Source organism: Daldinia decipiens (assembly GCF_022478715.1).
Source record: "Daldinia decipiens strain CBS 113046 unplaced genomic scaffold F4813scaffold_1, whole genome shotgun sequence".
NCBI classification, from domain to species: Eukaryota; Fungi; Ascomycota; class Sordariomycetes; order Xylariales; family Hypoxylaceae; genus Daldinia; species Daldinia decipiens.
In genome coordinates, this window is record NW_026054544.1 from 376,223 (window position 1) to 391,236 (window position 15,014).

Genomic DNA, 15,014 nt, shown 5'->3' on the forward strand with positions numbered 1-15,014 from the left:
CTCAGCCATGAGAGCACGTTTATTAGGTAGGTAGGTAGGTACCTAGGTAGTATTAGGTAGGATGAGGCTCTTAATCGCTTTATATAATAGTACAGGTGTGTATTGTAGGTACGTACATGGATATAGTTCATACCTAGGTAGGTACCTAGCGCTATACGAGCAGGGGGCTTGTAGGTACGTACATGTAAGTGTCCAGGTTAGGTACATTATACATACCTACCTATGTATGTAGGTAGGTACGTAGGTACTGTCAGGAGTAGCAGGCTGTATGTACATAGGTACCTCGCCATGTGTAGCCTGGCCCCGGTACCTACATAGGTAGGCAGCTAGGGGCCGTATTCTTCTATGTAAATTTAATTCTACATAGTAAGAACAAAGTCATCCAAAAAGACCCGCGCAGAGCCTCAAATTCCTAACCGTTCCAAGTTTCTCCACGAAATATTTCGGGGACCTGAACCCAACCCATGGATTTCCAATCTCCCTATTTTCCTACCCCTCTTGCGGCTCTTTTTTTCGCTACACCATACACCATTTCTTTTCCCAACTGTTTAGGTGCATCATTGGCCTGTTGTGTTGGGTTTCTCGTGCGTTCATCTACTCTCGTGGCCACTTTCAACCGAGACCAAACGTGCAATATTTTAATAGAGTATATGATCCCCACTTTTTGGACCCCATGAGCCAAGACATAGCCTGCTTCTTCTTATATATCACACTAGGTACTTCAGACTTAGGACATGCGTTCTTTGAACAGGATGCTCGACTGGCCTAAAGCCGGATCGGTACAAGCGTTCGAGCTTCCCTTGCTTCATAATCTTATTTACCGGTAAGCCTTATAGTATTTTGGGTTAGGTCAGGGAACAACACGTCAGCTACTAACTGACTTCTAACAAGTTCGATATTACACAGACTCCCTTATAATTCTAATCATGTAAGAATATGTTATCATAGTCTCGTGACACTTCGTACATGCCACCTCGACGTCTGTAAGAGTAGCTCTGCATGCTAGTAAGCCGGGTGTGGTTCACGGCATGAAAAATCAGCGTAGTATATCTGGTCCGGAAAATGCTTGGAGGTGCCGAAAAAGATCCGCTGAGGCTCTACTTCCGAGTCGGGAGAGGAGAAAATAATCCCCTCCGGCCGGCATCGATCCCCCTTCTTTCTACTTAATGATACCATATGTTAACACCGTCATCCTCGGCTTAAGGCCATCCACCTTTACGATATCGTTAGACGATGGTAGATCGTCACGCCCGGCTAGAACAATACATACATGGTTTGCAGACGACTACAAGAGCCTTACTCCAACTATGTGTTCTCATTCAAGCCACGCAAGCCGACCATGAGTAACCGAATCTGTGTAATGAGGTGATTGGTAAAAGGTTGGCGGTTCCTTTTACATGTTAAAACACTACAAGGCCCCTTTACCGGAACGTCTACTCGTTGGGGGCGGCTGCAGTTGATATGGACGACGAACTGCATTTCACATAAGCGGCCCATTGCAGAGGGTTCGGATAGCCGAGAAACCGACGTCGTGATACGGAGTGTTGAACAGAAGGGATTATTGCCGCTATCATCGAGTCTAGACTAACTAGTCTACGTAGTATACCGATCGCCGCTTTATTATCTGCTTTGCTTTAGGTATTCTATAACGACAAGTCGGCCAGAGCCTTGCCTTGACGTGGCTGTAGAATGTATATTATTTCGACCTGATGACCATCTAATTTTGCGGACTATGCCGTCCAGATTGGATGATTATCGCTGAGTGTTACCAAAATCGCCTATTCAGCATAGTGAGAAATTGGATTCTCTCGTCATCCCGTGCTGCTGATGTCTTGGACAAGATTTGGCGTGCGTGGTACAAGGCAGAAAAAACATCCACCGCGGCCTAATAAAATTGAGTATGCGGCCCAGTCACAACGAAGTCACGTTCCCATTAGATACGATGCGCGTCCGAGCCGAATTGGTTCGTCAAGTAGAAGCAATTCTCAGTATGGATACATGGAGTACTCAGCTTTGAATGTTTAGGTCCGTATCTCGCTTTGGCGAAGATCTCACCATATTCGTCGATGGAGAAGTGAGGATCTCAGCTGAAAAAACGGGAGACGCTACGTTATATGTGCATACTACCCGTAGGAAGGGTCCTGTGGATCACACCTTGGTATAGTATCCGATTCTATAATATATCTGGATCAACGGTCTTGGTACTGATTCTTAGGTTCCATTTGGGGGTTAAAAGAGAGCCATACCAGGCGATTGCCAGCTTTTTTTTCTGTTACTGCCTGTTTATACCTGACGAAAGTATGCTTCTAGAATGAATCTTCTGCAGGATTGAGTATCAATATTAAGACTTAATTTGTCGATATTTCTTGGGCGTGCCAAATAGCATACCCAACCCCCCGGGTCCTAGCCGTTGATTATACGAATAAACACGTCTAGTAATTGTCCTTGGTAATATATGTTATCCTCCTATTTGTTAGATTGCGGGATTACGCCGTGTTGGACTTAAGTGTTCGTCTATCTACCGGAGCCAAGACCATTCGCAGAAAAGATCTTATGCCAATTAGGAGATAAAGGAAGGCTAAGACGTATCACAGTGATAATACTTATACATGCATAGAAAATTTAACTATCGTATATATAAAAAGCCATATCTGGATGAAGGGAACCGCTGTTGGCAAGGTCATAACCGATGATTCGGCCATATAGGCTTATAAAAGCCCGCACACGGTGAGAAACCGGCCTTTCGAATAATCACCTAACGCGGAGTTGTAAGCTGTGTAATGTAGTACGGGCGGATGTGCTGCTGCATTGAATACTACGTTGACCCTGATAGCATTCTGTTGGTCGTCGTGTCCTACCCAACGAGCATGTAGTATGGTATCAGAGTGATTTCGGGCCATTGGCCTTAAAGAAAGCTCCGATGGAGGGGTTGTAGATTTCAAGCTGAGCCTTGGTGGCCGTAGAAGTAGCTGCGGAAATAGCTCCTACATTAGGTATAGTTATGCGTATTGACACTTGGGTTTATGAGTAGACTCCTGAGGATGTATTGGCTTTAACTCACGAGCATTTTCAGTATTCGCCAAGATGATTTAGAGCCTCATAGAGGGATAGGGGTGAAGAGAATGCCCTCGCAATTTCTGGTTATTAATCAAGAGCTACCTGGTATTTTTATAAAAGGGGTAATAGGTCGATTTGGTAAAATTGTTGGAAGCAGGCCCCCCCTTTTAAAAGAATTTAAAAGAATTTAAAAGAATCTAAAAGATATATTAATATTAATATACAAATAAATAAAAGCTTGATATGCGTTTAAGTCACAATATAGTTATTGTTGTTTTAACATAGGCCAAGACAATTGCGATGTATGCGTGGATTAAACTTATGCGTGAAGGGTTCTTGATCCATTATCGTATGATCTGCCGTTCGTTCGCACTGATCGACACCTGGCAAATGACCAACTTTGCATCTTTTTCTTAACTAACTAGGTTACCTAATTACCTAAGGTAACTAACCGAGATTCAGCTCTCAACGCTGCACATCACCAACTGCATTTGAGCATCTGATCCACCAGCAGTAATACATAAACGAATCCTAACGGGACGGCGGATATGGCATCCAGAGGGAATATTACGCCACGGGTATGTCACTATTGCATCCTTGTATCTATTGTAGGAGATGCGTTAACCTAACCCTGGATTTATCTAGACTATCATGGCACCTGCAGCCGCCTTCACCATGGCATGCGTCTTATTTGCGTACGGAATATGCCCAGTCACTTGATGCTGTTGGCGTGTTGGTGTGCGTGCTGACTAGATCTTTACTAGTTACACACGGTCTTCTATCAAAGAAGCCAGACGTAATGCTGTGCGTCTTTTTCTTCCCTCAGGCCGCTTTCAGGTCGGGTAGTTTGGAATGAATCAAGGTAGCTTACTCGATATAGCAACACGAACGGGATCAAAGACGCCAGCTAGGTGGGCCAAGCGGCGGCGGCGGCGGCGGCGGCAGCAACAGCAGCAGCAGCAGCAGCAGCAAGTGAGAATAACAGGAATGGCGACCCAGCCGCTGACTCAAGCAGGCTTCACCGCTCCCCCTACGCCACGTTATATTACATGGACGTTGGACGAGTTAATAATAATATGAACGATATGATTCTAATTAATGACACGATGCAATCTCTATTGGCTTGCATTAGGTAGGGCGTGAGTCGGTGGTTACTCGACTTACTCGACCAACCTCCCGAGGCACAGAGCCAACTTAGAGGGGGAGAGTGAATTATCTTGAGGCCATTAAGGGACAATGATATCATAAATGTCTCTTGTGAGAGGTCTGAAGCCCAAGGTATCATCAGCTGAAATAGGTACATATCAACATAAGATTCTACGATACTTACGTACATGATATGACTTTTCATAAGGGAATGACAGTTATATGCATACCTAATGTACGTTATTTCCTAATACAACCAATTAACCTAGCTAACAGTGATAACCTGAAAGGTATTAACCTAGTCAGTTATCACTCATCGTCCAAGTCTTGAATTAAGAAGAGAATGCAAGTTTATATGGTAGTTATGTGTAAAGAATTAAGAATACCTATCCGATTTAATATAGCGCAGATCACTGCATTGCGCCCTACCTTAAGTTTGTATTGTATTGTATTGTACTACCATGACATAATATAGTGAATGACCTAACGACCTAAACATGCTAGTATTAGGTAATATGGGGCACCCTACGTAATACATAATGTACCTACATAGGTTACCTCTTAGCGACCACGTTGTAATTGTACAATACCTAATCTATACCTAATCTATACCTAATCTATAGGTACCTAATCTATAATCTGTACGCGCCTTTGAACTTCATCGCTACATGATTCGTTCCCGTCTTCTTCGTTCCCGTCTTCAACATACAATACAGCCTTCAGCCATGATCTAACCTACTCTGCACACAACAATAGCTGACGCGACTACCGCCATGTCTAGCACCAATCTCCTATCCCTATTGGGATGGACATTCCTCCCTAATGTACGTTCTATTCCATCTGTGCTATAATCAATGAAGAAGCAATCCCGAAACTACCACTGACATCAGCCAACACCGCCCGCAGCTCGTCACCGGCTGGGTACAGTCCATCTACTACGGCCTCGCCATCCGCGCCGGCGACCGCAAACCCGCTCCGAACTCGCCCCGATACGCCGAACACCGCCGTCGCATCCACATCCTAGTCGTGTCCTTGTACCTGCTCTACACCATCTACGAAGCCGACTACGAGCTACGCCGTGCCTCCAACTACTACGCCGACTTGGGCGTTCAGCTCGCCGCCTCCGAGCGCGATATCAAGAGCCGCTTCCGCCGTCTCGCCGCATTGCACCACCCGGACAAGGCCATGAGCGGCGCTGGTGGGGGTGATGCCGCCGACAGTGCTGATTTCTTCATGCACCTGAAAACAGCTTCGGAAACCCTTGTCGACCCCGCGCGGCGCTTCGCCTATGAGCGCTTTGGCCCAGATATTATCGCCTGGAAACACTGCGTCACCATACGCGACTATGTCGTTCGCGGGGTCCAGGTTCTGGTCCCTTACTATGGCTTTGCCGCCGTTGCTATGTACGTGTTAGGACTGATAGGCTACCTGGAATGGGGACGATACTGGCGCTGGCTGACCCTCGTTGCCTTGTGCGTCTTCGAGCTACACACCATCACACGCCCCTCATTTCCATCCTTCCTCAGCGGCCTCATCAACCCGGTCCTGACTAGCTTCACCGACCATCCCCCTTACCTACCCTTCCAAGCTATCACTCTCGCGCGCAAGCTGAGTATTACGCTATACATTGCCTTCTCGCAAATAGGTCCGCTGCTACAGCCGCCGAATCAAAGAGGAATGAAGCCCGGCGAGGCGTCGGAGAAGGCATTACAGCAAAGCCTAGATAGACTCGAGCAGACGGCTCGGAGTATGGATGTCGACGCGGCACGACTGATGGAACTGGAGATGGCACCCTTCGCTGGCGATGCCGAGGTAATCGGTAGCATGCGGTCGAAGCTAAAGGAATGGCTCGTACAGAACACAATCCGCGCGGATCCCATGGTGAAGGATGCATTAGGGCGGTCGTTCCAAAAGCGACGGGTAGATGCGCCTGCGGGGGCCAAGGGAAACAGATAAACAGACAAGACTTGCGTTGCTAGCAACTGGTAGTCTTGAATATATTAAATTGATTTAACCCTGATCGCTTTTATTGATACTATGCTATTGATCCCAGCCTGAACGACGCAGTGATTAAATTTGCCCTTACACATGTCCAACCATCCGTTCTAGTATACATATCACTAACCTACTACAGAGTAATACTCCCAATACGAAATATGCCTTTAGAGTCTTTGCCTGCCTCTGGTCTCGATAGGAATCAATACCATCCCTACGAAAGCAGCCAAGATCAAGATTGCTGACATATAGATAGGGGTCTTAGTGCCATCTCCAGGCATGTTGGCAGCAAGAATTGGTGCAATGAGCCCCGTGACGCGATTCAAGAAGCTGGCTACACCTGTCCCGGCTCCTCTAACGGGCGCGGGGAAAATCTCGGGGGTGAAAGCGTAAAGCACACCGTACATGATATTCTGGCAGAAGGCTTCGATGCAGGTGAAGAAGAGCTGCGAGTTAGGTGTCGTACCGAAGGCGACGAAGAAAAATAAGAAGATGGCAGACACTAGCGTAGAGATGGCGAGCGTCCCCCTTCGCCCTAGGAATGGCGACTTGTGGTCAACGGTATACGCGGCAAGCAGGCTACCCGGCACCCCAACAACCGATATTATAGCATAGTTGCGATATGTTTCTGCCGGGGTGGCATTATTTATTGCCATAGCTTCGTCGCCAATCGGTATGTCTGAGCCGCCATGTGAGAGATATTGTGGGAGAAACGCGTTGAACAGCGGGTAACCAAGGCCGATGGTACTCCAGCAGAACCAAATCAGGAGAGTTGCCGTCCCAAGCTTGCGAGTCTGGAAAAGTGGCCGTATGTGGTCGACCGAAAAGGACATGAGATTTTGTTTGATAATATTCTTAGCTGAGACCCTAGTTGCTATTGGTTGAACCCCTTCCATATCGGCAACAGCGTCGAGGATCTCCTCGGTGAGCCAAGTTTTCTTGTTGTTCCGGTAAGCAATACCATGTACAACAGCAACAGCCTCGGCTTGCCGCCCTTGAGATAGAAGGTACTTGGGCGACTCAAACAGATGGAACATGCCAAATCGAATAAGGAACATGATGAATGTGATAATGCCAATCGTCATAACGAAATGGCGCCACCCTTCTGCGGCGGGCCAGTTTGTGATGAAGTACCAGGCGACGATGGACGAAACAAGCTGTCCTACAGGCCACCATACGGATAGGAGAGTTAATAAGGCGCTTGAGGAGTCTGGAAGAATCTCTAGAAAAAGTGCTCCATCGACCGGCAAGTTTCCCCCAACTCCAGTGCCCAGACATGCAAATAGAATACAAACAGATACCCAACTCGAAGCGTACGCCGTCCAAATGCCAAAGATGCTTGTGATTAGTAAAGTGAAATTGAAGGCAATACGCCTACCCATTATGTCGGACCCGAGCCCCCAGAAGAAACTCCCCAGGCAAAGACCTACGAAGAGAGAACTGGTGGTATACCTGACCTGTTTTTCCGAGACGCCAAACTCTTCAGATAGGGAGGGAAGAGTCAATGAGACACCCTTGTATAAATGTAAGATAGCGTATCAGGAGGATATATTAGATAGAGGTAGACTACTAGGTTACTTACTTGCATCCATAAACTGTGGATTTAGTCAGTAAAAACACCAAAGGTTTTGATATATAGGTATATATAAAGAGCACTCACTTATCTGCAAACCACCCAAACCCGCATAAAACAAAAAGCTGCCAGTTGTACCGGCCCATACCGATATCTTGAATGGCTTTATTAATAAGTTTGGATTTCACTATACCGGTTCATTAGCATATTTCTCCACTTACACCGGCCCGTCAAGAGAAACAGGAGCTCACATTCATACTCGGACCATTGACGTCGTCTCTGGCCCTCGCGCACCTCTTTTCTCAAGCCATCGATAGTATACTCGGCAGCGCTCATCTGCAGCATGCCCGTATTCTCGTTGTCGTCATCTTTCGGCAGCCCTGCCTCGAGCTCGTCGGCAACGGGACCATCGGAACTAGTCCTAACCTCCTCGAACTCGCTTCTCCCGCATCTGGCGGAGTGGCTATGCAAGTGCGCCTCCTCGAGCGGGACTAAGACGCCGACGTAGTCATGAACAGACTCCTGGCGCCTGGAGCGTAAGGACGGAAATCTCATGGTGGGAATAGAGGAACGGAGACATGGAAGTTGGGCACTGCAACCCCATTCATTCGATTCGTAAGGCCGACAAGAACCTCGGGTAAGAGTAGAAGTTGGCAGATGGAGTATTTCTGCAAAATAAACATTCGAAGGCCCCGAAAGCGGTTCGAGGCCAATGTCTTACTGATCCACGTGATGGCCGATATGACACGCAGACACGCAGACACGCAGACACGCAGACACGATGCCGACTTCTCCAAAAAAAGGGGAATCCCTGCAACTAGGATTCCTCTGTCTTCCCCTTGGTCACCGACTCCTCTTTTTTTGAGCTAAGAATAAGTATTGCAAGCAATTTCCGTAGGGTATGATAATTGCTGTAACTATTTGGATGTTGAAAAGTATAAGGTTATATGAATCTTATGAATCTAAAAAAAGGTTTAGATACTCAAAATGTCACAAGATTTCACTAACAGCCCAGATGATCCTCATTCCCCGCGCCACAAGCCACAAGAGCACTAAAGCTCATTATTACGAGTCACCTGCCAAGTGCTCGAGCCCCTATCCCCCTCGCCTAACTAATGTATCAGTTAGGTGCTTTACTACATTCGCGCTGCACTGTAGGCACTGTAGGCACTGTATAGTTGGTACCCTACAGCAATACATCATTCACATGAAAACATCATGACTTTAATATTTCTCGTATATCCTATCTTATTTTTTTTTTCAACTTTATTTGACTTTTATCAAAACCACTGCCTTTACAACGTGTAGTATCTACCTAGGTACCTATGTATATATATAATACAAAAGCTAAATCCTGCCATCACTCACACAAGAGACATAAGGATGTGTCTAGTAGAACAAGTAACCCGAAAACACACACAAAACAAACTGGGTATTGCATCAGGAAAGCTTACAAAATAATACATAGTTCGACGAGAGATGTCGCAGGGCATCTGCATCCACCTACAGGAGGAACGTCACGCTCCTCTTTTCCAACCCCGGGGGCCTCCTGGGCTGCGATACGGCGCTGGGTGTAGCTCCGGGGGTAAGATCGAAGTATCCCGACTTGGAGCTTCGCCGAACCCCCACGGCATGCTCCGTCACCGTTCCTAGGCCACCCGGCGGCGTGCGGGAACCGTCGAAATACCCTGCCGGTGAAGCCCGCCCCGACAAGTTCTCGCCCGGCTCGAGGGTGTAGTAGTTCGAGCCGGTGCTGATCTCGCTGCTCAGGCCGGACCGCCTCGCGCCGAGCTGATAGCTCGCGTGCGTCGTCTTCGGCTGCGTCATGGTGAAGCCCGTGTCCCTGATCATGCGTTGCGAAGAGGAGCGGGGGATCCCCGGCCTGTTTGCGCCCCGGCTACTGTGCAGCGAGTTGAACCGCCGGATGTGTGCGTGATCTAGCCGCTCGTAGTGCCAAGCCGCGTTGGGATCGCTTACGAGTGGACCCCTGGACGGTGAAGGGTCCGATTTAGAATGAGGCCGGTTCTGCTTGCGCCCACGACCTCCGCTGTCGTAGGGAGATCCATCAGCGGCTTGCCTTGTTAGGCCCATACGCCTCTCCCACCAGCCCTTTTCCTTAGTACCGCATTTAGCTACGTCGCAGAGCGCTTCTTCTACGACTTGCTCCTGTTTCTCCGAAAGCTGTAGGGAGCTTTTGTGCGTGGCGAAATCGACCAGAGCCGCGGCATCCTGCGCGTCGCGCTCTTTCTTCACGGGGTTAGATCGCAACCCGCTTGAATCCAATTTGAATACGATGAGGTCGGTGAGGGAGATATACGGGACTTCGTCGCGTGATATGTCTTCTACTTTTACAGCCGACTCTGGAAGGTAAGGTGACTGCTGCGATTAGCTAACTGAACATTCTACTCGAGATCCGGAACTTACAAGCCATTCCGGGCTTATATCAACTCGGATTTCCTGGCCACGAGGTGCTTTATAGAAGAGTGCCTGTGAACGTTGGAAGAAGGGCGACTCTGGCTGCTCTACCAACCGCTTTTTCAGCGAACTTGGAGAGGTCGATATATTCGTAATAAAATTGATGTTCTTTAGAAGTGCTATTAGCTCGTGGGTCTTAGATATTTAGCATTAGGTTGTCTTACATCTGTCGAGCGGTATTCAGGGAGATAATGCATTAATGCTAACCCCCCGATGACCGAGAGTCTCGCATGTCTGAGATCTTGTATCTGTTTCACGTTTTGGATAACGTCGCACGCAGCGCTCTCAAGTTCCTGTAGTTGAGCCATATTGCTGGCTGGTTAGGTAACTATCTCTAAAGATCTGATGAGAGGGTAAGAACTCTGGGATTCTGGTTAAGGGATCATGAAAATGTTTGATATGTCGTCAATGAAATATAAACTTCAAGGTTAGGATTGAATATAGTGGGTAAGAGAAAGGATAAGGTCTGGTCGGATGAAGTGTGGATGATGTCCTCTGTCACAAAGGGGCGAGACTATCGGTTACTTTATACTATTCTGGTTATACTGGAGACCATCATGCAACTCAAGTAATCAGAATAGAAATTGCCTGCCGCGTCAATGTCGATCTCATGTGTGACCTTTAGAGAATAAAATCAAAGCCTTACGACTCGCGGAGTGTATAAGAACCCCAGGATTTTACGACTTGGTGGGTTGGACGTGCCGGACTAAGCATTTAGAGCAGAGCGGAAGTGTGTAAACTATAATCATGAAACCATAGTGCATCCCGCGGGACCAGTGCAGCGGAGAGACATTGGGATGATTTGCCGGTAGTTGTTAGCCTTATGCCTGCAGTCTTCCTTCTAAGCTGTCAGATCTTTCTACTATCTTATGCCGGCTGCCCTCATGTGGAGTTTCAATGACTCGAGCAGTTAAAGACTTCCATTAAGAAAGTGCCGCTAGGAATTATAGACAAGTCTAGCCGAAGCAGGTCCACGTTCAATGACAAGTGTCAGAAAGTCAACTTCGTCTGGGGTTGTGGGGTGACCTGAGTATAGAAACATAGAGTCCGCTCAAGTCTGGAAATCAATTCGAGTGTAATTTTGACCTTATTATATCAAACAGCTGAGAAGATCCCGAACCTTGGAAAAGTCATTCGCTTGATAATCATTCTAGTAACGAGCCCCGTTGATTCGGATCTCAAGTATACAAAGGCAGCGTGGGCAAATACGCCACTACTAAAACAAATATACTAGGGAAACACCAGCCGAGCTTCATAAGGGAAGTCATTTATCATACTAACTGAGTCATCTACTGTATACCAAGTCTCAACCGTCGTCATAATGAGGTTAACTTTCTCGGTCCTATTGGCTTCAATCGTCTTCTACAAGTTTACTATGTGGCCGCGTTACCAGGGATGACCTGACTCCGGATAGTTGGTCAGTTCTCGCCAGCCAATCTCAGTATCATACCTGAGCAATTATTTTGTACCGTTAATCCTATCTTAGCCTCACGACTTAGAACTCCCCTGGTATTTGCATGGTGCCTGTCTATGAGTGCAGTATCATGTTAGCCGCCGTTCTTCTAGCGGCATTGCAAACCTGCTGAAAACTCCAAACTCATTCGAGTGTCCCTAGACCTAGACCGAATTTCCTCAAGGTCTTCCAATTCCTAACTCCAACGTTTCAAATCATCCCTACCCCGTTCTAGACCTCGGCGAGACCTCAATTATACAAGTGGTCCCCTTTAATGCAAAACGCAACACTAAGACTATTCATTATCACAGTAAAGGTGGGCCCTCCTTGAGAATCTCCCCAATAGACACAATGGTATCTGCTGTGCCATCTGAGGTATTATGCAGCCGTACTAACCTCGGACCGAATATCTCGACTTCCCCAGACGAAAGGGTGCTCGAACCGTATGATATCCTGTAAGGAGGCGCGCGAATTGAATATTCCTGAGAGCTACTCGACGGAAGGCTACCATTCCACCTGATCTTAGACCATCGAGGCCACTTCCAAAACTTGAAACGGTCGGCTCGTGTCTTCCTTAGGCGTGTGCAGCGGTCGTGGTGAGCACGAAGGAGAAGGTTCTATACGAGTACTCCTTCGTCATCACCCTCCTTTTCGCCCTCTTCCTCCTCCTCCCAGTCTACCTCGTCTGCCATTGCCTCAGCCTTCCGCTGAACCTCAGCTAGACCGCTGAGCTCGGCTATATATTCCTTGTCCTCAAGTGCACGCTTGACGAAATTCCACCCTTCTGTCCTGTAAGCGGAAAGAATTGGCTTGCTACATGCACTGCAGCATGGGTACGAATGGCCTTTGATTTTGAGAGTTTGGAAGTTGTGTAGAAATCCACGGATTTGGTGTGGCACTATGCCGAGCGCATGTTCGTCACCGGGATTACTGTCATATATGCCCGATGAAGAACTTGCTGCGGGGGCTGGGGCGTGGTGACCCAGGGGGTGTTGCAGGAGGCTTGTCAGAAGCTCAACAACGAGAGCTGACGCGATGCCAGCGATGCCGGGTCGTGTAACCGTGCACTGCTGGTCAAGAGTCAAGTCTTTTTGTGACTATTCAAAGTTAGCTGGGAAAGGTGACCCCAAATAGGTAACTCACGTCTCCAGGTGTTACAACATCGTTGCAGAAGTAACAGCCTAATGTTTCCTCACTATCGTCCTTGGGTTCAGCACCATGTCTCATGACTACGTAGGAATCAAAGCCAAGAGCCGCGTTCATGACAATCTTTCCGGCGGCCTTGCCCATTACGGTGGGGAGCCATCTCGACTCTCTACTATCCAGTAAAAGGAATATCGCGTCATGTTCATCTATGAGGGATTTCAGCTGCTCAAAGTCTCCCTGGGTCTTCCCTACTATAGGATGGCCAAGCATGGGAACCGAAAGAACATGACCCTCGCTGTCAACGCCGGGATAAATCTCCTTCAACACCTCTGCTGCTCGGGTCGCCTTCGGAGCTCCTCCCTTCAAGCAGTCATTATAGGTGAATAACGGCTGCCTCACAGGGTTGGAGAAGGATACCGCACCGTAGTCAACAAATGTGATCTTGCGCACACCCCATGCCATAAGATTTCTTGATACGTGGCTACCAAGCGTACCAGCACCGAGAAGAAGGCATTTGGTATTTTTGATGATATCGAGATTGAGATCTGGCGAAACTCGCCATTTCATCAGTTTGAGGTTGAGGTCAACTGATTGGTCTGCTAATCGAGTCGGGTCCATGGATTCTGCCAGGCTTACGGATCGCGCCATTAATTTCCCAGCTGCGTTGCGTTCCCAACCAGTGGCTTTCGGCATTTCAGTCGTTTCTATGCTTTCCACGGGATCCATAGCAAGAGGAAGAACCATGCTGCGGGCCTCGTGTCTTCGTGCTTGTATGTCTCGGTAGCAGAGAATTTGAACGTTGGTTAGATGGAATCGTTGTCTCACAAGGACCAATAGATTTCGGAGAGGCCATGCAGGATGCTCGTCGTAGGTAGAAGGGTCAACAAATGCCACATACTTGTCATCTTCGGGCACGCCCCGGAAGAATCCCGTCTCAAATTCGCGAAGCGATCCAACTTCCCATCCGTATCCGATATCCTCCGCTGGAACCTCAAGCGAAGATTGCATAGTCTTCCTACTTCCCCGAATCTTTTTAGCAAGGAAGAAGCCATGCTCTCTGGGGTCAACAGTATATCGCCAAGTCCCCACGCGGTCGACTAAGGCGGTAGTCTCATCTGGGGTGAAGCGAAGAATATCCCCGGTACGCTTCCACTGGGGATCCGAATGCAGGGTTGGAAACCCAAACCAGTAGGTCATCCTGTACTTCTTGAGATCCGCATAAGATAGTATAATGTAATGAGAGAGGAGCGAAGGGACAGAATAGATGGTTCCATCTTTGATTGCGTCCCATATCTAAGAATGCTTGCATTAGTACCGGCTTAGTGATGACCAAGCGACGGATCAGAAAGAATTTACCTGGCGTGCGGCCTTGTGAATCATCTCAGTCTTATCTACTTGCTTAAAAGCATCTAAGGTGTTTGTATTTCGGATTATACCTTCAGCTCTCACAGCATTTAACGGTACACTACGGACGTGGTTAGCTATAAAGGTTGGCTTATAATGGTGAGAGAGGTAGGATACAAAGAAAACACAAACATACGTATTGCTAGTAAGAGCGCTGGCCAACACCTGCATCCTTACACTGTCGTCCGGAGCAGTGCCAGGACGAGGCTCGTAGAGTCCTAAAACTGGTCGTGCCGAGTCACTAAGCTTATCATGGTCTAACTTGGAGGCAAACAAGGCCGAGTAAAAAGGTAGCTCAATCTCCGACGAGAAGGGCGCAAATTTGAGTGCTGCCATGACGTCGATAGATATTAGCCGATGCGGCGTCGTGGTAGTGGTAGTGGTAGTGGTAATAGTAGTGAATACCCAGGTAGGTATGTAGGGTGATGAACGTAAGGGCGCTAGGAAATGCGCCTAAGCCGCGTTGCGGGAATTATGCCCGTGCGATGGATTACTACAAATCAATAATATATCAGATATCATAAGATAAACGGTGTAGTAGAGATTCTCTGAATGTTGAGGGGAGGCGTATGAGGTAGGAGGGGCAGTTCAAATCAAGTCGGCTCTAAGTTGGTGAGAGCGGGGCGCTGTGTTCTTTTCAAGGGACGGGAATGACATATGATGGAGATCGAACCTGCTATCTTAGGCATGTACATACATACCTACATAGGTAAGCAGCAACTAACAATTAACAGCAATTAACAACAAGGAAAAAGCGATTATGAT

General features: G+C 47.7%; 5 protein-coding genes across 5 annotated transcripts; 2 read left to right on the plus strand and 3 right to left on the minus strand.

The window, feature by feature from the left end:
• The first annotated feature begins 3,346 nt into the window (after positions 1–3,346).
• Positions 3,347–4,068, plus strand: F4813DRAFT_5060 (uncharacterized protein). Its single transcript, XM_049248577.1, has 4 exons — positions 3,347–3,635; positions 3,703–3,752; positions 3,822–3,861; positions 3,938–4,068. The coding sequence occupies exons 1-4, from the start codon at positions 3,606–3,608 to the stop codon at positions 4,031–4,033; spliced, it is 216 nt and encodes a 71-aa protein (XP_049104602.1). The 5' UTR covers positions 3,347–3,605; the 3' UTR covers positions 4,034–4,068.
• Positions 4,069–5,109: 1,041 nt separating this feature from the next.
• F4813DRAFT_341339 (uncharacterized protein) lies at positions 5,110–6,224 on the plus strand. The gene has a single exon (XM_049241291.1). It carries the CDS (start codon positions 5,389–5,391, stop codon positions 6,157–6,159), a length of 771 nt encoding a protein of 256 aa, XP_049104603.1. The 5' UTR covers positions 5,110–5,388; the 3' UTR covers positions 6,160–6,224.
• Positions 6,200–8,499, minus strand: F4813DRAFT_5093 (MFS general substrate transporter). Its single transcript, XM_049248581.1, has 4 exons — positions 8,023–8,499; positions 7,859–7,958; positions 7,781–7,793; positions 6,200–7,712 (listed from the first exon to the last, which is right to left on the minus strand). The coding sequence occupies exons 1-4, from the start codon at positions 8,324–8,326 to the stop codon at positions 6,366–6,368; spliced, it is 1,764 nt and encodes a 587-aa protein (XP_049104604.1). The 5' UTR covers positions 8,327–8,499; the 3' UTR covers positions 6,200–6,365.
• A 693-nt stretch (positions 8,500–9,192) lies between these two features.
• F4813DRAFT_394825 (uncharacterized protein) lies at positions 9,193–10,554 on the minus strand (the record flags this gene model as incomplete). The annotated part of the gene is made up of 3 exons (XM_049247614.1): positions 9,193–10,147; positions 10,196–10,354; positions 10,411–10,554. 3 exons carry the CDS (start codon positions 10,552–10,554, stop codon positions 9,275–9,277), a joined length of 1,176 nt encoding a protein of 391 aa, XP_049104605.1. The 3' UTR covers positions 9,193–9,274.
• A 1,344-nt stretch (positions 10,555–11,898) lies between these two features.
• Positions 11,899–14,777, minus strand: F4813DRAFT_5134 (E1-like protein-activating). The gene is made up of 4 exons (XM_049248589.1): positions 14,386–14,777; positions 14,202–14,310; positions 12,843–14,138; positions 11,899–12,796 (listed from the first exon to the last, which is right to left on the minus strand). The coding sequence occupies exons 1-4, from the start codon at positions 14,583–14,585 to the stop codon at positions 12,317–12,319; spliced, it is 2,085 nt and encodes a 694-aa protein (XP_049104606.1). The 5' UTR covers positions 14,586–14,777; the 3' UTR covers positions 11,899–12,316.
• Positions 14,778–15,014: the final 237 nt, after the last annotated feature.